Source organism: Maylandia zebra, linkage group LG20, assembly GCF_041146795.1.
Source record: "Maylandia zebra isolate NMK-2024a linkage group LG20, Mzebra_GT3a, whole genome shotgun sequence".
Taxonomy (NCBI): domain Eukaryota; kingdom Metazoa; phylum Chordata; class Actinopteri; order Cichliformes; family Cichlidae; genus Maylandia; species Maylandia zebra.
Window position 1 is genome coordinate 30,389,555 of NC_135186.1, and position 25,990 is coordinate 30,415,544.

General features: G+C 40.7%; 1 protein-coding gene across 3 annotated transcripts in view; it reads left to right on the forward strand.

Moving 5' to 3' along the window:
• Positions 1–25,990, forward strand: part of plxna2 (plexin A2) — a 160,418-nt gene that overhangs the window by 96,991 nt on the left and 37,437 nt on the right. For all 3 annotated transcript variants that reach the window (XM_004560401.3, XM_004560399.3, XM_004560400.3), the window contains exons 6-16: positions 3,972–4,095; positions 6,635–6,788; positions 8,860–8,956; positions 10,531–10,645; positions 11,717–11,917; positions 12,599–12,695; positions 12,962–13,161; positions 19,571–19,722; positions 22,928–23,045; positions 24,239–24,375; positions 25,522–25,689. In XM_004560401.3, coding sequence (XP_004560458.1) covers positions 3,972–4,095; positions 6,635–6,788; positions 8,860–8,956; positions 10,531–10,645; positions 11,717–11,917; positions 12,599–12,695; positions 12,962–13,161; positions 19,571–19,722; positions 22,928–23,045; positions 24,239–24,375; positions 25,522–25,689 — 1,563 coding nt within the window. The remainder of the gene's footprint in view (positions 1–3,971; positions 4,096–6,634; positions 6,789–8,859; positions 8,957–10,530; positions 10,646–11,716; positions 11,918–12,598; positions 12,696–12,961; positions 13,162–19,570; positions 19,723–22,927; positions 23,046–24,238; positions 24,376–25,521; positions 25,690–25,990) is intronic.

Here is a 25,990-nt window from a genome sequence, read left to right on the forward strand (position 1 = left end):
AAAAGCTATAGCTTGATGCTGAGCACTGAGGAATGGTCTCTTTATAAATTCTCTGGGTTTGCATAAACCTTGACATGTTTGTTCATCTGACCATGGGTTCTCTACTGTTCTTGTTTTGTATAAACACACTGAATTTACACCACAGTAGTTTCAAGATCTTCAAGATACACTGAATGAGATGTGGTCTTGATGTGTTCTGGGTCCTTTGGGCAGTGCCCTGCTGTGACATTATCAGTCACCACTGGAGACAGGCTAAGAGCTACAGTGGTTGGTTTGACCCCTGACATGAACTCTGGGTTTCAAAGTACATGTCAGCCAAAGCCCTGAGGAGTTTACTATTTCCCTTTTCACTTCCTTTAGTACTTCTTGAAGTTTAAATGTATTCCTATACTTTAAAAATGGACCAGTAAGAAACAAATGGACTGGATAAGTTCAAGTGAGGATAAAACACTGAAGAAGGGGTGTGCAGCTATGTGTGTGTCACACAGAGAGCAACCCAGCACAGTACAGCACAGCCTGACATATCCCTGCTCACCTATTGAGTCTGCTTTTCATATTAAGAAGCCAAAGACCCAGTGCAGTCAGCCTTTATGCACATTTACATTAACAAGTTTATTTGATGAAGCACACAGTCCCCAGTCTAGGTTCCCATTCAAAGCAAATCCTGCCAGCAATTCTCTAACATTATGGGTTGCCTCTTAAAACTAGTAAAGCTTTGTTAAGCTCATCAAATATTCAATATACATCCAGTTAAGTCTCTCTGTACATCCTTTATAGCTTCCCGCTGTACTCCTTTCCCCAATCCCCCTGCCCTGCCACCAAAGCTCCTGCTCTCTGCTGTCAAGACCATAGTGTGTGCATACGTGTGTTTATGTTATTATTCGATGCTGTCTATTAAATGTGTGAAAGATTAAGTGCAAGGCACTGTATGCTATTATGCACATGTAATTTCCAGAGGGTTTGAGTATACATGATTTGTATGTGGCCATGCCCTCGTATGTGTCTGTTTTAGTTTGTATGCAGGGATGATGCTCTCTACCAGTCGTGCGTCTGTGTGTCTGTCAAGACAAGGTGGAGAAGAGATGACGGTGTAATTTCCTCTCCAAGGCAACAGAATAAGATGCAGACATTGGTGGAATGGACCCCAATTTCTGGCGTCTGCTATCCTAACCCCTACCAACTATAGAAATTGCTTCCTCAGCCAACACTACACCTTACACTGTACATTAGATATAAGTTTCTAAAAGTGAATTAGATTGCATATACTATGTCAGATTTACACCCTGAACAACGGTGTAGCCCGAACACACTGCTACAGTAGTAAACAATATTCTCCACTCAATTTTAGGGTGCATTTTAGCAACTCACCTCCCATGGTTGCACAAAATGGGACTGCCACTCACAACTTCTTTTGTATTCTGCAGAAGACTTGTTGATACCAGAGAGAGCTAATGATGGTGCATGCAGCTACTTCAGCACCCTGGACAGGGCTTAAGGAGCCTAACCAAAATCTGACGCCGCTAGCTCTGGCTGGAATAAAATAGTTTTCAGTTGCTTATTACAGGAAATTGAAAAAGATAAACATATTTGTCCATCTTTGCATATGGAAGATGTGCATTAGAGAACACTTGTTGTATGAAGTGATGGGACACTAAGCATGAGTGAAACTACTGACTGACAGGAGAAAAAGGGAGATCTACAAGGCAGGAGGTCAGAAGGGGGAATATGAGGAAGTCAGGATTGTAGTCAACACTCAGTGGCATGCACTTCAGCTAATGAGAGAGGCAAGGGGTCAGCTTCTAACTACACAGAGATAATGGCCATCTCCTGAAACCATGGCAACAGCTGCCATCCTGCACGCCTTCCACCCCCGCTGCCTCACCCCCTTGCTGCGCTCTCATCTTACTTCACCCCACTGAAATGAATTTTATTTAAAAAAAAAAAAAGAGAGAGAGAGATTCACATTGAGGAAAATCAATGCAGAGCTTTTTGTCAGTTAATGACTGCCCAGGTTTTTGCATCTGTACCCATACAGCTTGGAGACATGCATAAAACATCGTGCCGCAGCCCACACCTGAAAGCACATTAAGTATCATTTTCTCCTGCCATTGTGAATGTAAAAGAATCACCAAATTGCAGGCAGAGTAATACCTTGCCTAAGAAAGGTGTACTAATTTCAACTTGTATTAGAATAAGACAAAAAGGAGTGTCTTGGGCCGATAATAGCGAGAGAGACGGAGGGGAAGAGAAAGACCGAGGCAAATGAACCAGCGGTGCGGTCAAATGTGTAAAATGAAAAGGTAAAGTAAGAAAAAAACCATCAATATTAAAAAGTATAGTTACCAAAGTAGTGAAGGGGAAAAGCAGGTGATCATCATCAAAAAGTGCTGCAGTGACCCTCCTTTCCCAGTGGGAGATTTCTCACTACTATAATAATTCCACACTTTTCTGCTCTCTAAATTCCCTAGGGAGTGCTTGGAATATTAGTGTGTGTGTGTGTCTTGGTGTGCCTAGTAGTGTGGACTTCTGACAACATAATTGCACACAGAGGCTGTGGATGAAGATGTAGCTTAGAGTCAGTATATGTGAGAGTATGTGGTTAAGAAGCATGATACGGCGCAGAGCACACGGTGCGGAGCACACAGTGCAACACACAACACACACACGCACAGAGCAACCAGGAGAGAATAGCAGAGCTTGTAGTGGCACATCAGCACCATGGACAGCAGCTGACCCTTTAGAGTCCAATTAGAGCTACTGTGACCAGTCAGCCAGTTAGCCAGACACTATAACTGGGTTGGATAAGGATAGAGAGGCTTTGGTGTAATGGGATGGAGAGACCGCACAGTTTTAATAAGTGGTGGGAGGTGGCACAGTTTTAATGAGAGATGTGGCAGTTTCTTGTGATACTTGATACGCAGTCTGACCATTAAGATCTCTTATGAGAGAACGCCTTGTAATTTGTACTAGTTACATCTACAGAGTTATGCTGAGATTGAAGGAAGCAATCTAGCTGTGTTGTGCATCCACTTCTGTGCCACCACTTGTCGCTGCAGTTTATTGGGAATGCATAGCCAGTCACCTACATGTTTATAATAGAGATCAGCTGTTATTAATGATGTGAGTTTCATAAGATATCTTTGAGAATGAGCTATTTTGTAACTGGTTTTTTTAACCAATCCAATAAGACAGCAAAAATGTTTAAAATAATTTTTCAGCCTGCCATCTGTTTAGCGGAACAAGAGAGAAACACAGTCTGTTAACAGCAACATAACTTGTAGCCAGAATGTAGAGCATGTCACATTTACAGCCTTGATCATCACAAAATAAACAAATCTGGATGACTAACACAGAAAAGCACAAAACAAGGAAAAGTGAGCAAAGAAGCCCCAAGGGTTTGGTGTGATTTTTATTTTTTTTTGTAGGTTATTACTGATCTGTTCAGATGTCCTAAAACAAGCATGGGAAACATCGAAAGGTGGATGATTATGGACTCGTAAGTGCCCATATAGTGGCTGGTGACAAAAGTTGGCTATTAATGTGTTGAGACAGTGACAGTGTTACATCTCCCTACAGCACTGCTGCGGGATATTTGTTTTATTTCTGTTACAGCATTGTTTAATATTCCTTTCCCTACACAGTCTTCACCATCTTTGACAATCCTCATGCTTCCTTTCTTCCGTCTGTTTTTGGAAGGAGTTTAAAATTGTCACAATTTCTCATTTGCCCTCCAGTCATAATTGTTACATTATAATTGTAAGTTTCATTTTCACATATTTTCATTGCACATCCCTTTGGCGGCACTTTTTTTTTCTTGTAACTTTTTATTCATGGAATAAGTTGTTTTTCCTCTATTTCCTATCATATCCGACGCGCATATTTTTTTCAGTGCTGTATAATATCACTGATGGCATTGAAAAGCAAATATCAGTAACTTCTTTCTATCTCGGTCCTTTCTCCTCTCTGTTCAGATGCTCTCAAAGGAATCGATGTGAACGTGCAGATGAGCCGTACCGTTTTGCTGCTTCGCTCAATCAGTGTGTGAAGGCAACCGTGTATCCAGACAGCATTGCAGTCTCAGAACCTAGCGTACATGTAAGTCTGCACACAAACAAACAAGCACTCGCTCACACATATGCATAATCCTACACACAGTATACAACATACCTGCAATATCAACCACTGCTTGCAAAGTCAAAAATGAAAAATTAGCTGCTATCTACGTATTTCCAACCCACGCAACAAAAGCAGAAGTTTTTAAACGATCCCACATAGCTGTTCATCTAGTCTTGAGTTTGGTTGATGCATAAACATTAGATGGGAAGGTTCATAAGGGCTTTACGTGGGCGTTTCAGCATACATATGCTCACTTTTTACAGAGCAGTCAATATGTGTGCCAAGACATGTTTGTGTGGGTGGGTGTGTAGGCGTTAAAGTTGTCCGAGTGCAGTTGAGTACAGTACAGTATTTCTACACGGATTCAGTAAAAGCACGCAAAGATCAACAGTGAAAGGATCTGCCTGTCCAGATTCTGGAGATTGTTGTACATCTATGCACAATCCACACTATTAATGGGTCATTTTATGCACATCCTGTTCAGAAAAATGTCTTTGGTTTGAAATGGTATGAGATGTAAGACACTGACTTATAGATGTATTAGGATACATGAAATACTTTTGTGCTGTTCAGAACAATTTAAGTGGACTGAAATGTGAATCTTTAAGCTGAGAGTAGCTGCATTACAGATTTTTAAATGATTTCTTGGGATTTTATTGCAAGTAAAAAACCAAGAACCAAGAAGATCTCTTTAGCACTCCTCTCCAGACATCTTTATAGATTAATTGACAACACATTTTCTTCCATGTATTTTGGTGAGCTGACCTTTTAATTTATGTGGTTAAACATAAAAAAAATAAAAATCTTGTTAACATGCAGTTGGCTCTTGCACTGACTCACCCTGCACCACATTATATCTCACCCTCAAGCCAATGCTCAGCATACCTGGCCCCCGTTGTCCACTTTGCAAACAGCAGTTTATTACATTTTAACAGTTTCACCAACCCCCCCGTTTTGCTGTCATATCAGAAACGGGGTCATCTGACCAACCACAAAACACTCAAATTCACACAGTTCACAAATTCCACAGGGGTAGACTGCTATCACCATGACAACGCAGCTTCTTGAAGTGGGCACCAGGACAGATAGAAAAGGCAGTGAAAACAATGAAATTACCTTTGCTGAAATCTGCAACCAATTATGGTGACTGCCAAGCAGCAAAAACCCCCACCACCATCGTGGTGAAAGGAAGCCAGCAAACGAAAAGAGCAAAATCTTAACTCTCAGAAACAAGCTTATTTTGTGCAATAGCTTACTGTGTCTGTGTTTTTGTGTGTGAGACAATTTCTGCATAAGCAATTTTTGAGTGTTTATCTGTATATGTGTGTCTGAGGACGATGAGAGCTAATTATTGTAGAGAGGTTACTCAGGGAATTCTGCATTGAACAAAAGACATTGATTGCTGTGATTGCTGTAATCAAGGATCTCTCTGACACCTCAGAGTGAAGCAACACAAACATGGTGAAAGTAAAACAGGGAAAGACAAGAGGTCCTCAGCAGAAAAAAAATAAAAGAAATCATCCATCCTCTTGATGGGTAACAGAACAAGCCAGCTAACGAGGGAGGCAGTGTAGTCAGCCACTGAGACAGTCAGCATCTCTTAAAAGACCTACAGTTAAGCTGCTCAGCTGCCTTGCCTGTCCCAGTAGCCCTGCGGTGTTTAGTGAGAGGCAGATAAAACAAAGAGAAACTTCAAACGGTATGGCCCAAAAATAACAGCTAATGGAACAAGGCTGTGAAATGCCATGGTGATAATTATCCAGACTGCCTCTCTTGGCTAGAGAGCCAGATCACACACCCTGCACAGAATACATTTATTTATAGGAACAGCAGCTGAATGCTCCAGCCACAGTGTCACTGCTCTCCAGAGAATGACTTCAATCGCCTTTATGTGCATCGGCACTTGTGTAGTGCATCTCATATGTGAGTGTCTCTGTGTGTATTTTTTCCTGTATCTGTCTCACCTTCTAAATACTAAAGAAAGGTAAAAGAAAAAGTAGAATTTGCCATGTGATATTTTTTCCCCATTTTTTCCTCCATGTAGCTTCTAGTGCTTCTGAGTGGGTCATGATATTTACCTCTGGAATGATGCCTTCTAGAAACAAATAAGATTAGCTTCTAAATAAACCTTTTTTCCCTTATTATGCTGTTTTTAAGATGCAGAAACAGTTCTTGGCAAAGTGGACGGACAGCTTTGCCAACAGCAGTGTTTTCTTTTCTCATCCTGACTAGAGCTGCTGAATTTAAGCCACTGTCTCCTTTTATAATTTCATCTCAGATTTTCATGTCTTGTTTATCAAAGATGCAACTGTTAATGTTGGTTATGTGTTTTCCCCTATCTGATGTATCACGCATTAGTCTTCTAAATCAGCTCCAGGTATGGGGAAGTTTTAGGAAATTTTTACCAATTTTTTATCTGTTTTCATTAGTGTTAGTGTCCATTTTGATCCATTCTCAAAAAAATGTGTACAACAAACTTCATTACTAAGAACATTGTCATGTCTCACACCATCTGCAGCTGCTAGTGAAGGTGAGCGACGTACCAGACCTTTCTGCCGGCATCACCTGCTCGTTTGGCAACTTGACAGAAGTAGAGGGCCAGGTCAATGGCAACCAGATACTCTGCAAATCTCCTGCTGCTAAAGATGTCCCCCTCATCCCCACTGACCAAGGTAGATACAGAAAACAGACACACATATATTACCATGTATGCAATGCCAGCTGATGAATGGCTTAGTTGTGAAAATGCTTATTTTCCTGTGCAGTCAACAATACGCTCATCAAAACACAGCCTTTGCTGGATTCTGATATGTCCCTCCCTCTCATTTACAAATCTCTGGGCTAACTGTTCAGCTGCACGTGTACAAACTCTGAAACATATTTAGTGATCCAGCACTCCCAGTTTATTCAGGGGCTGTCTAAATAACAAGCACCCACAGGATTCAGGTTGTTTTGCTGTGAACTGTGCTAACACATGACCCCGGCTACTTTAAATCTGCTTGAGGATCCAAATTAGATCCCCTGGCCTGTGGTCCAGCTACGTTGCACTTAATGTCTGGCCTTAGATTTGCCTAATAGGGGATGGACTAACACTAGTCCATGGTCTAACCGTAGACCATTCCCTATGGTCTACTCTTCAGTCAGGGATCAATTAGAGGGAGTAAGTTGATTTGATGGATTCCAGTCTTTGCATAGCCAAGGCATAGACAGTGTGTTTGCTCTTTACCTCCACTGGTACCTGATGAATTTGAAAGTTTGAAATTGGCTAATTTTATTGAACTCCACAAAACAAGCATGTCACATGACACCTTCTTTGGAATAAACAAGGAAGACTGCTTTTAGATCTTGTGTAAAGGTATGCCAATAACCTCTCTTATATGATTGTTGGAAATCTCATGAACTTCTATTGTAAATACAGGGCACAAATATATCACTCTGGCTCAGGCATTCATTTATTTGCAAATGTGTATATCATTGTGAATATTAACATCTGTTGTTTGACAATAAATGCCTCTTGTTTGCAAGGAAAGATGGCTGCAGGATAACAAAACTAAACTGCCTGAATAATATATAATATGCAGTGTATGGAAGTCAATGTGTGTTTTGGGGGGTTGGTAATCCTCTTTCCTGTGAGTAAATGACAGACCTGTTTGCCCAGAACTCCCATGGGGACAAGTGCATCAGGCACTAATATGAATGTTCTCCCCCAGGTAAATGTCAGCCAATCCCCCCTGTAAGACCTTCCTCCATCCATCAAGCTATCCATCCAGCTGTTTATACCTTTGTTTTTACTTCACATGCTTTCCCCTGAGGCCACCTCCTCCTGACCTCCGTCACCTGTCCCCCTAGCAAGTCTTCTGTCTGTTGCACATCAACACTGATTGTGCCGTGGTGACTTGATCTGAGGAGAACAGAGGAAAGAAAGGAGAAAGGAAGAGGGGGAGGGGAGATCAAGACTTGGAAGGTGGAGACTGATGGAAAATACAGGAGAGAGGCCAAATTAAAATACAATTATGTGAAGGGGCAGGAGAAGAGGTCAGGATAAACTGTGAAGACACTGAACTCGTTAAAGAAAATAGCTGGCACCCTTGTCCACTAAATAAAATGGTCTTAGATGAAGTTTTGTGCAGATATGACCTCTATATGACTTTATCAGATCCTGTGAGACAAATATGTACTAGTAGAAGTCTGTTATGTGCCTGCTATAGAGACTTGTGTGAAACAAATCCTGATTCCCAACAGGTGCTGTGGAGAGAACAGAGCACTAAGGGTCAGTCAGCCCTCCTACTCACTGAATGTCATCTGAAATTCAGGCTGCTCGACACATACAAACAGACACTTGCACATATTTATGGAGCTGGTGTTCTGATAGAGAGAGATAATGTGGCTTTTTTTTTTCACAAAACACAGTCAGAGCTCTGTTCAGCAAAGTGAAGGTAAATAAATTTGGATCTGATTAAATGGTTCTGTATGAGATTGAAATTCAGGTATTTAATTTTCACAGGCTCAATGCAAGCAGTATTCCTTCATGTTACATATTTAAATATATGCAATACTACACAAGAAATACCTTTCTAAGTGATGTGTGTATGTGTGCTAACAACCTTCGTTTCAAAAATATTAATAAGCCTAAAACTAAAATCAGTCTGCTGTTCACAACTACGCAAACAGTGCGAACATATTCACTGCTCTGTAACAGTAAAAGATTAAATAAAGGTTGATGTCGTGTCTCCTCTCTTTCAGATTGGTCAGGCGTTGAACTGAGGTTGAATTCTAAGGAGACCGGTCAGATGCTTATCAGCACAGAGGTCAAATTTTACAACTGCAGTGTCCACCAACTGTGAGTATCGCTCTCTGAGTCCATTCATTTTCTTTTTTTGACAAGAACAATGCCCAGAGCTGCTGCCCGAAACCACCGAATCAGTGCTGTGGGACTTTAATCACTATTTGTCTTTAACGTTAGCCTGCCCCAGTCCCCTAAAAATATCCCCTGTAAAAATTAATGTAATCTGATCGCTTGCTGTTCCCCGCGGTCCACACAGGAAGAATCTGTGTTGTGTTGTTAATGAAGCATTCTTTTCAAACATGCTCAACTACAAAACACTCTGCTTTCTGCCTAACAGGCCTTCTGTGGGGATTTCATGCCCATTTTCATACCATGTCTGTCCCTGATTGAGTGATGTTGAATTGAATCCCTGGATTGGAGATCTTAGTGTCTGCGGTGCCTTTGCAATTGCTTGCTTCATTCCAGTGTGGCAGATTCTGTTTGTGTGAGATTCAAAGGCCTCATTGACTTGGGAGTATCACTGAATTGAGAGTAGTTGAGAAAGGGTATCACAGGGGTTCAGGAATCCTACCATGTCAAATTATCCTTTGACTCTCCCCTTGACATTAAAACAAAATGTTTTAGCCATTGTCTCCTTTGCTAGATAAAAGCAGGCAGTGTTACTCTGCATCTCTCTCTTCATGTTTTGTCTCCTTTCTCTTCATATTGCTATTTGAGAACCTTGCCTGAGTAGCACAGAATGCAATTACCAACTCTCACGTCAGCTCAGTTAATCACTGATGACAAACAGAGTGCACACAGCCACACACGCGAAGAAATATGCATACATTTGAAAAGGGCATACACCATCCTTTCAGTAATGCCACCTCCTGTTACTTCCCTCTTATTGCACATATCGTTCCCTGTATATTCCTGATAGTGAATCAGCCCGATTCATTCAAATTAGGCTTCTTGACAGAGATCACTCTGATGATTTTTGCCTCAGTGATAATATTTCACAATGAGCATATGTGCAAAAAGGAGACAACGAAAGAGAGAACCAGTTGTGACAACCCCCCCAGCCCACCCCTTTTGAACAACTGCTCAAAAATACATAGCACAGTAAAATCTCATCACAGTCTATTAAAAGTGAGTGCTGTGCTTGCCTTGGTTTGCTTTAGTAACATGCAGAATAGCATGTCTTGTACCTAGTATTTTCCCATCAACTGGTTTTCTTTGGCCATTCTTGTTTTGACTCATCTCACCTTCTGTTCATCTATATAGTTTCTATATACAGTGTTGGAAAGTGCACGTTTATCCTCATTACTGCTATCTTACTAGTATAACACTCCACCTCTCCATCTCTCTCTTTCTTATTGTGATTGTGGTGTCCTATTCACACATGTCACACGTATTAATATATGGTAGAGGAAAATGTATGCAGGGAGAATTTGGCCTAGCAGCTATTAGGTACTGTGCCAACCACAAGGGCACAACAACAGCAGGTGCCCACTTGGGACATGAACTCATTTCCTATGTGGCACTTCCCCCTACTTTGGCAAACTCGTCCCTCCTTGACTGCACTGTTCTTTTTTTTTCCCCCCTTTCACTCAGTGTGTGCGCATGTGTGTGTTTGTGTGTTCCTGCAGGTGTCTGTCATGTGTGAACAGTGCCTTCCGGTGCCACTGGTGCAAATACCGCAACTTGTGCACCCATGACCCCTCCAGCTGTTCCTTCCAGGAGGGACGGGTCAACGCTTCTGAGGTTGGTGGAACACACATGCACAGACACACGGACTTATAACCTAATCCATCTTTTCCTCTCTCTCTTTCACCCTTCCTTTTGCATATTTGCACTTGGTTTCTTTCTACCTGCCTCCTGCACTGCGTTTCAGCTCTGTGTCAGCCTCGGGGCATGTCTTCAGAAAGACAGCCATCTAAGCTTTTCTATTTCTGAAGTGGTGCTACTCATTCAGAGCTCTTGTTCTCTGCAATAGCAATTAACAGTCTATTATCCTTGGAGTTACTGAGCTTAACATGTCTTAACAATGACACAAGATCATTTTGACCACATCAATAATGATCACTATGTCACTAGCTATGCACATTTACACTACTGGGATTTTAAGTGTTTGCCTTTATTCATTTAAACCCATTCACTTGTATTAAAAAAAACTTGTTAATAATCCCTCTTCTGTACATATATGAGTAGCCCGCTTGCATTGCCTCAGTTCATATGTATTTGCTGTGCATGGCACACAGAGCTTCAGTGGTAAGATTAGATGCAGTACTCACAATTATGAATTAAGACCAGCCTTTCTCTATGACATCAGGAACAGCTATTTTATTTTAGCAACCCTACAATCTAAAGGTATATTTGAATATCGCCTTATGATATTGTATCTATACTTTAATTGACTTGAGATGTAAAGATTCACAAAGCTAAAGGCCATTAAGAGTGAAGCTTCATTGTGTAAAGCCATAAAGGCAGTTTTCTCAGAGTATTTCAAATAGCAACGACCTCCATTATTACTGAATACTTTAAACCACTGACTACTGATACCATTCTCAGTTTTGACGAATTGAGCAGTTTCATAATTCCTCTCTTGAGAATGTGTATTTCAACGCAGCTCATAGCTTTCCAAGGTCACAGAAATCAGTTATAAATTCTAACTTAGAATTAATTTCCACATTAATTCCACATATTGTGTTTCCTACTTATAATCATCCTCCTTTTTCACCATTATTGCAAAGTTCTTTTGTTCTCCTTGTCTTGCTAAACATGAAAGTGGAACGTTTTTCTTTTTCGTGGACCCTCTCTGCTTTATCCTTCCAGGACTGTCCCCAGCTAGTGCGCTCTGAGGAAATTCTGATCCCAGCAGGCGAGGTGAAGCCTATAACCCTGAAGGCCAAGAATCTGCCACAGCCCCAGTCTGGCCAGCGGGGCTATGAGTGCGTCCTGCACATCCAGGGGGTCAGCCACCGAGTCACTGCCCTCCGCTTCAACAGCTCCAGTGTACAGTGCCAGAACAGTTCGGTAGGTTGTGCGGTGCCTTTTCACATTGAGACAATATGAGTGAAATTGATGATGTGTAATTTGATTTGTCTGTAATTCTCCATTATATAATTACGCACACATTTTAAATACTGTATACAAAAACAGATAATGGCCTGAATCCCATACCATGTGTATGCTTGTGTGTGTGTGTATATGTTATTTAGTTAGTGGAGAAATAGTAGCCATCATCATAGATAATTATACAGAAGAAGACTGTAGCACGAGTCTGCCTTCAGAAGTCAATATACTGCTGACTTCTGTAGTATATTCCCAGAGGTACCACAGGCATGCATGTTTTACTTTCCAGTCTTTCGCTCTCTCCTGCACACACACAAACACAAACACAAAAACACACTTGGGCAATGAAAGTCAGGCTAGAATTAAGCGCATGGGAGGCAGTTAAGCACAGCATCAATAAAGGCCAGAGGGAAGCTCAAGCTCCTGCCCAGCTGTCCCATATCTTGTGGCTTTTCACTTTGTCTGCTCCTCAGATACTGAGATGATGTAAGTATGGGGTAATATTGGAAGGACACAGTACTGTCTCCACTTGGGTTCACGGGGATTCAAATTCCCAGACTTCCCATTGAAATCCTCCTCTCTTTTCTGCTTCTATCCCAATCTCTATCTCTTTCTCCCTCTTCATCACTCTGTGGCCTCTAGTATCTGTATGAAGGAATGAAAATCAGTGAGCTTCCTGTGGATTTCTCAGTGGTGTGGAACGGCAACTTTATTATTGACAACCCAGAAAATATTAAAGGTAAGAACAAAAGATGCTGATGTCAATATCTGCTAGAAAATAGGATGGACGCTGTCATTTTTGGGATATTTTTGTTGGTGCAAATATTCCATTTTTTTGTGAGAGGTCACAAAAGCATTTGTATGTATTCATGTCAAATCATTTGTAGAGTATTTAAGAAATTTGAAAAATATTTTACTCATAGCAGACTATCTACCAGTTTTCCTTTTAACAATAACAGCAATACTTATTGGTATGTTCACTGTATTGCCCATGTCATCCCACAGTGCACTTGTACAAGTGTGCAGCCCAGCGGGACAGCTGCGGCATGTGTCTAAAGGCAGAGAGGAAATTCCAGTGTGGCTGGTGCAGTGGTGAGGGAAGGTGTACACTGAGGCACCACTGCCCCCCCATCAACCCTTACACAACCCGCTGGCTGAACCTGTCCAGCAAGAATGTGAAGTGTACCAACCCACGCATCACTGAGGTCAGTACCTATAATCCCTCGTCTGTCCTTCCTACCTGCCCACACAGATCCAGCGGTCAATCGATATGTAATTATCAGCTTCCGTTGCAAGGTGTGTCTTGCATCTTGTCACAGTTCTTTCACAGAGGGTCATGAGGCGCTCAGCTGAGACTGTAGAAGTATACTTAAAATTCAAAGTTAACAGCTCAGACAGCTTAAAACGGCTTAATAAGACATTGTCATCTGTGCCAGTGGCAAGGCAGTTACAAAGTGAAAAACCTGTTCGGTATTCTCCAAAGCACATCATGATCACTAAATTGCAGCAGAATAAGAATACACTTGACTCTGGCATGCTGTTTTTTAACATTTAAGTTGAAGCGGTAATAGCGGGATTCTTTAAAGAGATGGATAGGACCTCTGATAAATTAAAATTTTTATCTTGTACAAGATAGAACAAGGTGTTGCATGAGAAGCAGCTGTTCTACTCTACTTTGGTTTTGTGTGGACTCAGAAAGAATGAGAATAAACCTTCAATAGGCTCCCTACTGTGCTTGGCCCACCAAATGCCTGCACATCCTTAAATGTTTGTTGCCTTTCTGTCTGTCCTTTTATCTTGCCTTTTCTTTTTCTGTGTTTATCTATCTTTATTTGCTTAAAAACAAAAATTATATGTATGGCTGTTTATGTACCTGTGCGGCTATATGTGTTATACTCGCAGGTGCTTATTCTTATGAGAGTTCTTTTCATCTTCAGGACTTATCCAAGGGCAAGGACACACAAATACATGCACGCACAGAAATAGAGCTTGAGATTTGTAGTTTTAAAGGGCTGTCTCTTTGACATCTGCTTTCTCTTTGTGCATAGGCACAGCTCCCTGCTCATAGATTTTAATGTCTTTTGTCCTCACACAAGGTTATTCCAGCCCTTTGAAAGTTTCTTTGGCACCAATAACTGTTAAAAAGGGAATTTCACAAGCAAGTAATCGTAGTTTTTTTTTTAATTATCTTTGCATCCATAACCAAGTGAATGAGCGGTGCTCCTTCTTGTTTTTTCTGTCATGCTGAATTTTCACAGACATGACTAGAACCCAATAGCTGGATGTCCTCCACATCAGCAAGATCGGGATCATGACCTGGAAGTGCTTATTTGTTTTCCACAAGCAGACCTTTGCTTACTCAAAGCCCCCACTGTCGGTCTGCTGTCACAGAGGAGTCAGGCCAGGAGGGGCCGACTATTTAATTAGCTTGGTAACACACCAGTGCATTGTGGTTAACCTACCAGACCTATCTGCCTCCACATTTATTCATTTAGCTTCTTTTTCCTCCACTACATACCCACATGTAACTCTAGCCAATTAAAAACTGAAGCTAACAACTTGGGTAATTGATTTGCTATACTACACGCAAATAATCACGAAAAATAGGCAAGCTGATGAAGTCCGACCGATCTTCTTTTTTCTTTTCCCTGCTGTCTTATACCTCCATGTTTTTTGTTCTTGTGTCTCTGTGTTTAACTGTTTCTGACTCTTTTTGCCAAATTACATCCATTATGATGAGTTTGAGACTTTGACACATCATGCAATGGGACTTGCAATAGTGAAGAGCACAAAAGAAGCAATAAATAAAACATGTAACCAAAAGTAAGCTTAAACATTGAGAACCTTGCATTACTATATCTATACTGCATCCATCAGTTGTCCAATGTTTAAGCAATGATGTCAAAAGCAAATCTGAAAACTACAGAATGTAACAAACCGGTTTTGAAATGACATGGCAAGCCAAAGGAAAAAGCTCACAGGGGAAATGACTGGCATAATTATTATTTTTATATTATTCTTCAATTAGCACTTCTATCAAAAACCAGTGATTGACAATATATTACAGAAGCAGAGCTACACGGTCAGTCTTTCCGTTTAAGTGGAAGAAAAATAAAAAACTACACTTGTGAAAGTATGAATGGTTTGGGTGAGGTGAAACGATTCAAGCAAGACAACAAAAGACTGAGGGGGAGATGTAAAGTCATCAAAGGTGGGAAGAACAAAGGAGCCGGGGAGTAGGGGGGAAGTTTGGGCGTGGGGGGCTCCTGAGGCCAATCTAAAATCAGATCTGTTTATGGCTGTAGGTGGCAAAATCAACTCTGCGTGAGCATGTACTTCAGACAGACACACCTATTTTCTACTCATCATTGGTAGTGAAGCCGGCGCTCATCATTCGTGCGTCGTCCTAGCACCCCCCCGCCCCCACCCCCCTCCCGTCTCTCAGTGATTACAGTTTCTTTAAGAAGCCGACATCCCCCTGTTGGGCTGAATTTATTAATAAATTTGGTTTTGATTGTATGCACCAAAGCCCCCATCAAGAGCTGATTTGTATACATACTAACACATTAGTAGATGTGCCTTCCACAAGATAGGCCTTTTGAATAATTAATGTTTCTATTAAGTGCCACGGTGCCTCCCACCACAGGCCATTAATATTGAAGAGATGTAAGCCCCTGCTAACAGCAGAGGGAACAACATCAAATGAAGCTGGGAGTTAGATGGGCATATGAAAGGCGTTTCCTCAATACGCTTCGGCCGTGGTTTCTGTATGAGTTAACTGTATAGCAAAGAAGCTCCCCTGCCTCTAGTGACAGTAAATATAAACATCTAGCTATAGCCTTAGGAAAGAAAAAATATGGGATTCCTTTTTTCTCTTTCTTCCTCAAACATGCAAGTGAATGCATGCTTTTTGTTGATATTTTGAACTCCACGGGGATAGCAGGCCTGTCAGCTGTTATCAGACTACAACTGAACTCTGCTTACTGCTGTAACCCCGAGAGTGCTTCTGTACTGTATGGATGCTGACCTTTATTAAATCTGCCAGCTGAAGAATAAAATATTGCTCAGCACCCCACAGATTCACATGCAAACCAGATGATAGGTTACAATTCCCCATTCAAATCACAGGTCTTGTTTTTTGTTTTTTTTTTACATAGTCTTCTTTTGTTTTTTACTTGTTTTCAGCTCATTTTCATTGTGACCAATATGTCTTAGCCTATTACAAGACATTTAAGACTCTATAAAGTATTTAGGATGCAGTTTGTTCTGGAACAAGCGATCATTGGGGTTTTATGAAGCCCATTAAATGCTTCTCACAATTAAATGTGACATGCTAGAATTAGTCTGAGCTAAGAATTAGTCTGAGTGGCAAGACAAAGAGATTATCTGCAAGCTTCTAAATGATATCAAAGGTTGTTTAATTTCAAAAGCCAAACATAGAGCTTTGGGAAAAACAGAAATCTCCCACTGTGGTGTTTTTAAGGGCATAAAAAGATCGTATCCTATACAGGGAGTGCAGAATTATTAGGCAAGTTGTATTTTTGAGGAATAATTTTATTATTGAACAACAACCATGTTCTCAACGAACCCAAAAAACTCATTAATATCAAAGCTGAATGTTTTTGGAAGTAGTTTTTAGTTTGTTTTTAGTTTTAGCTATTTTAGGGGGATATCTGTGTGTGCAGGTGACTATTACTGTGCATAATTATTAGGCAACTTAACAAAAAACAAATAAAGGAAAGGAAGTTGCCTAATAATTATGCACACCTGATATAGGGTGTTGATGTCATTAGACCACACCCCTTCTCATTACAGAGATGCACATCACCTAATATGCTTAATTGGTAGTAGGCTTTCGAGCCTATACAGCTTGGAGTAGGACAACATGCATGAGGAGGATGACGTGGACAAAATACTCATTTGCCTAATAATTCTGCACTCCCTGTATATCTAAGCTTTATTGAAAGTAGATAATAATGAACATACAGTAGATTTTTTTCGTATTATAGATTTTAATAGTAAATGAGGAATATTATTATTGCTGAATTCCACCGGGCTCGGTCAGCTGCCATAGTTACAGTGACATGCTTGGCTTGCATAGCCCGAAGGCAGCTCGGTTGGTGTATTGCACTCTGCTCTATGTATTGAGTTTAGCATTGGCTGCATCAGCACATCTTTCCCCGCCATTACTTCAGCTGAATATGTCAGCACCACGCTGACAGACAGCCCCAGGTTATTCACATTGAAGCCCATTTCTCTCTGTCGCCATAGTTTTTGTTATTTCTCAGAATAACAAGGTGTCTTCTCAAAACTAGCCAGCATTTTTTTTTCTGGAAATTGAATTCTTGTACATCAGAATGTCTTTTTTTTTTTTTTTTTACTTAAGCCATGCATTTTTATCTCTAATGATTCTACTGTTTTTTCATTTATTCTTTTCATGGTCTTTTGGCCAGAGAGAGATACATTATGCCAGAGCGACTGCATGAGTAGGAGCAGGGAGAGTGGCTTGCAAGCTGACTGCCTGTTTGCTGGGAATTACCCTCTATTGACAGTGTGACAATGCCAGGCGGGCAGCAGCACTGCTGCTAAAAGGATTACATAGGGAGCATGGCATGGCAGCACTGGGTGGGAAAAGGGAGCTGGGGCAGAAGGGCGTGTGTGTGCATGACCAGCAACGCTTCCTTTTCCCTTCTGAAATACAGTTTGGTAAAGCAAAACAAGCAAACTAGAGGAAGAGGAAGATGTGTCACATGGCCTGGGGAGATAAGATGATGGATGGGAAGAAAACAAAGAAAGAGTGATGCAAACAAGATAATTTTGCAGTGAAATATAAACACAAACCTATGCTACCAGATGATAGTATATATGACTACTTTTATTTGTCTATAAAGACCATTAGAACTAATGTGATTGGCAATCAAATCAGTCTTGTAAACAAAAAAAAATTCTTTATAGATCTGGTTCCTTTGTATGTGTTAGAAATGCAGACACAAAGACAAAGAGCAGAAGTTCTCTTATGCCTCACAGCCTGGTGCATCTTTGAAGTGATAGTTTTTTTCCATGATCCAGATGAATCAAGGCTCTGTCTGTCAGTGGGGAACTCAGGGAAATGGGTTTTCTGCGTGAACTGGACTATCATCATGTCCTTGGTCCACCATGGGAAGTGTCCATTTCAGTCTCTAAGTAGAAGGAGGAGGACTCCCAAGCTTTTAGCATGCCCGTCTGTGATACAGCACTGCTGTCCTGTCACCGTCCCTGCCTCACCTGTCACCCGTCTTGTCTGATGGGACCGAAACTGCGTCCACTTCCCCCCGCTGCTCACCCCATTTTCACTCTTCTTTCTTCCATTCCCTTCCTCTTCGTGCTTTTCCTTTCTTTTTTTCCCCTCCCTTGTTTTCTCACAGGCCCTCACGTTGCTTATGTAACCATCACTAAGTCTACTCGAATAGCTGCTGCCATCGCCTGACATGGATATATTTAGCCATTATGTTCCCCCCTTCTATACCCTGCATGCCCAAGCAGTGCTAAAAGATTCATGTATTCAGGCCCCTCAGGCGTTGCAGTGACACACTTACTTTACATCCAGAGCAATTAATGTCCACTGAATCTAGATTACAATGCCAGCATCCCACACGGAAGCCGCAATGCCCTAGTGGGTGTTGGGGGTGGGGATAGAGGGTGTACAGCAAGTCTTAAAGGGTTGCCATCACGTGGGGGTTTGCAGTTCAGTGAGCGGGTACAACTGACTCTTGTTTTTTCCCTTCTGCTTGCATGGTCAGTAATAGCGTATTGATTGTTTGCATAGCAGCCCCACACAGCAAAGTGACAGTCTATCCTCCCTGCTGCCCTCCTCTCTTGGTTTTTCTGTATTCCTTTGGTGACTGCACAGTATTGCCTACTCTTTTGGTCTTTTTTTTCTAACCTTTTTTCCATTTCATTCTGTGTTCTCGTTTTTGTTTTTACTCCTCCTCCTTATCTTGTCCTCTTGTGTTTAAATGGCTGTGTGATGGCCAGGTTGGTGCCTCAACAGGACTCTGCAGCACAGAAGGCACTGTGCCACCCTGTGCCAAGGTCATGCTGGGCAGCCATATTGCATTTTATGAGTAGGTGGTCTTCGCTAATCATTAGTATCCCCCCTTGTTAGATTTAACATCCATGTTAAGCAGGGTAGATTCTGAGCAGGTGGCTTTGCTGAGTGTTAAAAACAGCTTCGTCTTTATCCCAAAGTTCCTTTTTTTTAAAAGATTTGCTGTTGCAGGAGAACGAAATTGCAAAAGAAAAAAAACCTTTGTATTCACTGGTGATTATGTATGCATGGTGTGTGGATGGGTATAATGCCACATTTTAACAAGAAGAGCTGCAAAACAAGTGTCATTAGGTGCTGTTGTGATTAGAAGTTGCTCTTGGCACAGTGACTCATGGCATGTTCTGACATTTTGTGGATGTAGGACTGGGGAGTACACTTAATTGCTTTTACAGCCACCTGGACCAAAAGAGCATATTTACCCTTGAGCACATACAGAAACCTGTACGCATTTATGTGTTTCTATAAACCCGCCGCATCCCTGAAGACAAAAACATCATTTGATGTCTAGTTTCTCTCCAACATTATAGGTAACACCAGTGGCTGGACCCCCAGAGGGAGGCACCCGGGTGACCATCCATGGCACAAACCTTGGTCTGGCTTTCTCAGATATGGTCGGCAATGTAGAGGTGGCAGGAGTGAGGTGTACCCCTGTAGAGGATGGCTACATCATTGCTGAACAGTAAGTGATCCAAACAGGAATGATCATTTCAAAACTATTGCTAATACTTATTATTGATGGATAACTACACAACATTTAATTACAAACACAATTATTCCTTCAAGTTAAGTGAAAACATGACGTTTCTTCCAACCAACCCTCCCAGTTTATAAGCAGATCTCATTTGCAGAAAGTGTATATGTACATTGTATGTAATAACAGTTATTTATAGGAATTGCTGCACACGGTGTGGCCATATGCCCTCTCACTTGCTAACAGTAGCAAAATATTCTAAATGGACTATATTTGCTGTTCCTACAAGTGTATAAAAGTAGGAAAAAACAAAATGACAGAGTGACCGAGGTTTTAAGTAATTATTCAGTAACTTTAAAAAAAAAAAAATTATAATTTATTTCATGTTCTTTTATTTAATTAATATTGAACATAGGGATGCATTCAATCCGTTATTAACTCTCATAATAGCATGCATCTAGCCTTAGGTTTTGATACATTATTTATGTGCTGTAACAGCTAATAAGCTCTAAACTATATATGTGTGTTGCACAATCTCCCGCTTTAATGAAGACTGGAGCAGGTCCAAACAGTCTGGTCTTGACATTGCTGTTTTCCCTCCCTGCAGCACAGTAGCCCAGTTCTCTCTGTGTAGCTCATCTAGTCAGCAACAATCCCATAACAGCTGTGTGTGTTTACTTGTGTTTACCTCCTTAATTGTCCCATGCTGTGTGTACATCATGGTAAAGTCTGTCCCGTTCACCCTGAACTAATGAAACGTGGCCCATGCTTCCCAACTTGCCCACCACCCCCTTGGCTAGACACACAAACGTGTGTAGACTTAAAGACCCAGCGCCTCATGGTTGTTTAATCTCAGGTTGTGTTAGCCCTCCCAAGATAGATGTATGTATAGATAGTGTGTTAGTTTACCCTAAAAATATATATGTACATATTTAGACTAGGGTTAGGTTGAGTTGCCTTTGGGAATTGAGCTTCATTGTTGAGGGAAAGGCAATACTTCATTATAAAAAAAGCTATTCTATTATGATTTTTAAGCATTTTATGCAGAAGGAACAAAAATACACATTATGGAGCAATTACAGGTTAGATAATTGTACCACGGAAAATCAATAGGATATGAGGAATAGTCTATTAAAATAGTACAACATTGCTATTATAACCTTTATTATTGGACCCTTCAGCCACCACAGCTCTCTAGAAATTTTATTATAATATTTATAGTTTTCTTTAGGAGAGACAAGTACTCAGAAATAATTGGCTTTTCTTTCAGTTAAAGTGAAATTCTCTCTCTACTGACTTTAAATCTGTAAGAAAATGGTGTTAAGAATGAAATGTATAGCAATTCACTAAAAAAGATGACAGGCATGAACCCACATGTGAATGAACCCACACACCAACACCCATGCAGCCTATCACTGGCATGGTTCTCAGAGGAGCCTTTAACCCTAATTTTTTCTTTGACCTACTTGTGCCCTCAGAAAGAGAACAGCGAAGCGTGATGCCATTGCTATAAGTCGCATAGTTTAACTTCTGCATGGTGTTACAAAGACATATCTCGCAGTCACATGTGCACACTTGCTACTACTGTTTACTGTGATGCGGTAATAAAGTAGTAAAGCTATAACAGCTCACATGGCATAGAGTATTTCTGTGGTTCCTTGCCCTGCATTGAGTAGCTGTATAGCTGTAATTAAAATCCACTTGGCTGTAGGAGACACTTTGTGTGCAGCACACTGATCTGACAGCACTTTAATGCGATTGGGGACAAGCTGGGGAATTCATTTATATGGCGGGTAAAGAAAAAAAAATTGACTGTGCAAAATTAAAAAACTAACCTATAACCTTTTAAGTCCAACTTTGAAGGAGATGAAGTCGTCCAGATGATATACTGAGCTGGACTTTTATTCAGCACCTTTGGATTGTATTTTGCCTCTAGGTTCATTATGCGCATGTCCTTAGCTGACTGTTGGTGTTTGTTTTGAGTCTTAATTCAGTCATCAGCCACCCTATGATGGACTGGACTGTACAAAAAAACATACATATTTATGTGTCTTTTATGTTACTACTTCAGAGGTGTGTGTGAAAGCTACTCCTGCTTTGAAGAAAAAGTCTGAACTTTTGTTTGTTCCTTTTTTCCAGCTGTCAAAAAGTACTTTTTTAAGGACTGAGACTATTCTGCAGCATTTTTTGTTGTAGATTCCAAACTGAAACCTTATTTGTATGAATGAATTTTAAAAGTAACCTGCAAGTTTGTTTGTTTTTTTTAGCAGACTTAATTGCGAAGATCCACAGAGAAAATGAATGATAAATTAAAAAAAAAAAAACCCCACAAAAAACCCAACTTATTATCATAAATCTGTAACTTTGCAAATGGCCAGTACAGTTTTGCTTTCAGGTAGGAAGCAAGCGAGTCTCTGTTTTTGTGAGGTGCAGTAAGAGGATATTATTAGGTTTGTCAGCAAGTAAATCCTCCTTTAGCTACACTCGTCCACATAGCTCATCCAACAAAGCTCTCAAAGTCATTTGTTGTAATTCAGATGATCAGTGCTGGAGAAACAATACATCTGCTCTGCTTCATCAGCTCCGCTCCTACCTGCCCCTGCCATCTGCTCCCCCACATATTCCATCTCTCTTTCCACACTGTGATTGCTTCTTGTACTTTATTACTCCCTGGCACCAGCGATCAATAGACGCTCTCATTTTATTATGTCATTCGATCTAGTCACCTGCAGTGCTGGGAGATACCTGATCACATGATATGATGGAACGGTATTGATCTTGCTGCATGATTAACATTAGTCTTGCTGTACTGGCACAGCACCACCACTGTTGGGGAGGGCTAGCTGTTAGTGGGAAATTTACTACATTCAGGTGCAGCATGCTGGAGTGCCAAAAGAGGAGCAGACATGGTCTCATTTAAAGATTGTCATCGATGTCTGACTGTGTCATGTAATGAAATGAATGAAACTACAAAAGATATTGTAATTAGAGCAGAAGATATATCAATATCAAGCAGCGAAGTGCTTTGAATATTCTTTTCTACAACGTTGCTTAAGCATTAAATCATGAAGACCATGTTTAAGTTTAATGTTACTTTTTAAAAAAAAAATTGAATTCCCGCTTCAAGTATGGGAGTATACTTCTGTTCCTGAAGTCATTTTAATTGGAAACCCATTTTAACTGTCTTTTGCAGGATCGTATGTGAGATGGATATGGCCCATGCGGACAGTATGCCGGGTCCAGTACAGCTCTGTGTCGGAGAGTGCAAACCAGAACTCCGGGCTCGTTCCTCACAACTCTACTCCTTTGTGGTATGAGTGTAATTAAACTCCATTTGTATTGTATTCTGAAATAACACTTGTGATCTAGCCAGTATATGGCTAAAAAGAATCTATGTACAACTAACTAAATATATTATATAACTATATATATATAATTATATATTGTATAATTATATAAATAGCCATATACTTAGTATATGGCTATTTCCAGCTTTTATGTACAGTCTGTGTGTACTTGCCATCCTCACACATTCGCACACATTTCCTTTTCTCAGATATCTGCTGTCTACCTGACCTGCACCTAACAGTTAATCTGCTTTCTCATTAGCACTCTCTCACACCTTCACAATTAGCACTCTTTTAACTATTAACAGCAGTCAGTAATTACTGCTGTTGTTTTCAGAGTACCTGCACTATCCTGCATCCTGGATGTCACACGTCGCTGTCAGTTTTGAGTTTTGTCAGCATGATGCTCTTGGCTCTGTAACACAGGCTTGGCCACTTTTTCTCACCAGTGATACGGCTGCTACTCTGGGAAGCAGTGGAATTCCTCTGAGATTACTTCACAGAGCTTAGAATTGGCAACGCTTACAATTCCCTTCTATTGCAGTGCACCTAAAAAAGACTGCATCATCACAGGAGCATTCTTCAGACAAGACATATTCCCTACGTGACCTTGTAGACAAAGGGACATTGTAAATGACAGTGTGCATTTAGTCGCTTTTAAAATGGTTGTTTTATGTTTGTTCAGATACAGGTGTGTGCACACAGATGCTTTTATGTGTGTACGTGTGTTCCTGTGTATGTGTGCTGTCTACTTGAATATTACTCCATCTGTCTGTGTGACAGCATCCTGGCTGCACGCCGCTGAAAGCATTCGTTATTTTCAGATTGTCTTTAAAAAAGCTCCACTCAGATGCAACCCAGCAATGCAGGGCACCCAGTAGTGGAATCTATAAGAGGACACTAAGGCTTTATTGTACTGCAGTTCACTGCCATCACTCTGACAATACGAATAACTGTAATTTGCTGGAAATTAGTGATAACACTGAGTGTTACAACAGAGATGCTTCCCTGCTTACTGTAAAATGCATATATCTTTTAATCTGTCTGCTGGTCTCGTGTCATTTCTTCCTGTTCCTTTCCCTCATTTTAAATGACTCTGACAGTCTGTCTTAATGTCTCTCTTTCTGCATCTGTGGTTTTTTGTTTTGTTTTTTTAGACTCCAACTGTCACAGGCCTGTCTCCTAGAAGAGGTCCAGAGTCTGGGGGCACTAAAGTAACTATAATGGGAGAAAACCTCGGTGCCGGCAGCAGTGTCAACGTTAAGTTTGGAAACCAGACATGCGAGTTCTTTGGGTGAGATCTTAATCTCCAACATAATTGTCCTGCATATGTGCTGCTACAGAGTCTGCAGAATGAGGAAATGCACATCATGGTGGAAACACGAAACGTTTATGTTGATATTGTGGAGTTAAACTAATCCAGTCACCATAAATGCCATGAATTTCCATACATAGCACAAATAGCAGTTTCTCATAGTATAAAAATGATTTGAATTAGTTTAGCTAAGTTTTTGCCCTCCAGCATAACTGTCAGAAAATGTTGGCTATATGGCATGCTATTAGCAATTTTTAAGAGTAAATAAATAAATAAAACAACAGCTTGTGTTGTCAAGATAGTGATTTATTCACATTAAATAAGCAGCATTTCTATGTCTTTATTCTTTTGTTTTGGGGTTTTTTTTCCTTTGATATTATACTGCGAATACCCCCCAAGGGGAACCTCTTTATACCTTTGTTAAAACTTGTGTAAATTCTAATAAGGTTTTGATGACCTACTGCATCAAACCTTGTAATAATATCTTCCTTTTTTTATCTAGCCCCATCCTTCTCATTCTCTTCATTCTCCCATTCCTAATTAGTTTATCTGTTCTCCCCCATCCCTCAAATTTTTTAATTCTCAGTCTCGCAAGTTGCTTCCATTTCTCTACACCCATCCCTCCTGCCGTCTTTTAGTTACTCATACATGCCCTCTTTCTGATTTCCACTCCTGGAGGCACCTATTTTAAGCCCTGCCACAGTGTTCTGACTGTAATGTTGTAAGGTTGAGGAGTCAAGTAAACTTTAATGAGATATGGGGCTAATTACAGCTTCTTCACTGTATTCCTGTCATGGGAGAAAGAGGTAGATGTGGGCCTGTTCTACTACAAGCACTCTACTAATGAATTTGGACAAATTCTGAGGGTTTGTGTGTAGATCACAAAGTCTTGTACAGGGAGGAGAAAGCATGTTTTAGAAGGATGTATGAGAGCTGAAAGTACTGACTGCATGTTAATGTGCACTGAGTGCACCTGTTCGTCATGTTTTGAGTGGGATAATTACAGAACAGGTCTCACAGAAAAAAATAGTATGTTTTTTTTGCTCATATAAATCAAGTTTGTGTCTTCTCATATTCATTCGTTTTGCTACAGATTTATATAGGTGTTCTTATTTTTTTGTGTAGAAGGACAAAGACAGAGATAGTGTGCTACTCTGCCCCTTCTCTGTCTGGAGTCGGCCCAGTTCAGATCAGCGTCAGCGTGGATCGTGCCCAAATCAGAGAGAGCCTCACCTTTGAGTACACAGAGGACCCTACTGTACAGCGCATTGAACCAGACTGGAGCATTGCAAGGTATGCACATTCCTCAGATTGTATGTATGAGAGTTTTATTCGTGTCCTCAGCTACCAGCCTTGAGCTTTTGACACGTAGACAAGAATTTCCCAATCCAAAGCTTTAGAGCCAATCAGTCCAAGCCAGCAACAATAAACAGACGAGTCAATATTGCATTTTCAATTACTGTTCGGTTCTTTTCCAATTAGTCTGGAATTGATAGAAGAAGTGAAGCTCACTGATTGGAGAGGATGGGCACTTTTGAGACTGAGATTCTCCTACTGAATGCAGTGTCGATCCATGTGTTGAACGTCTTTGGCA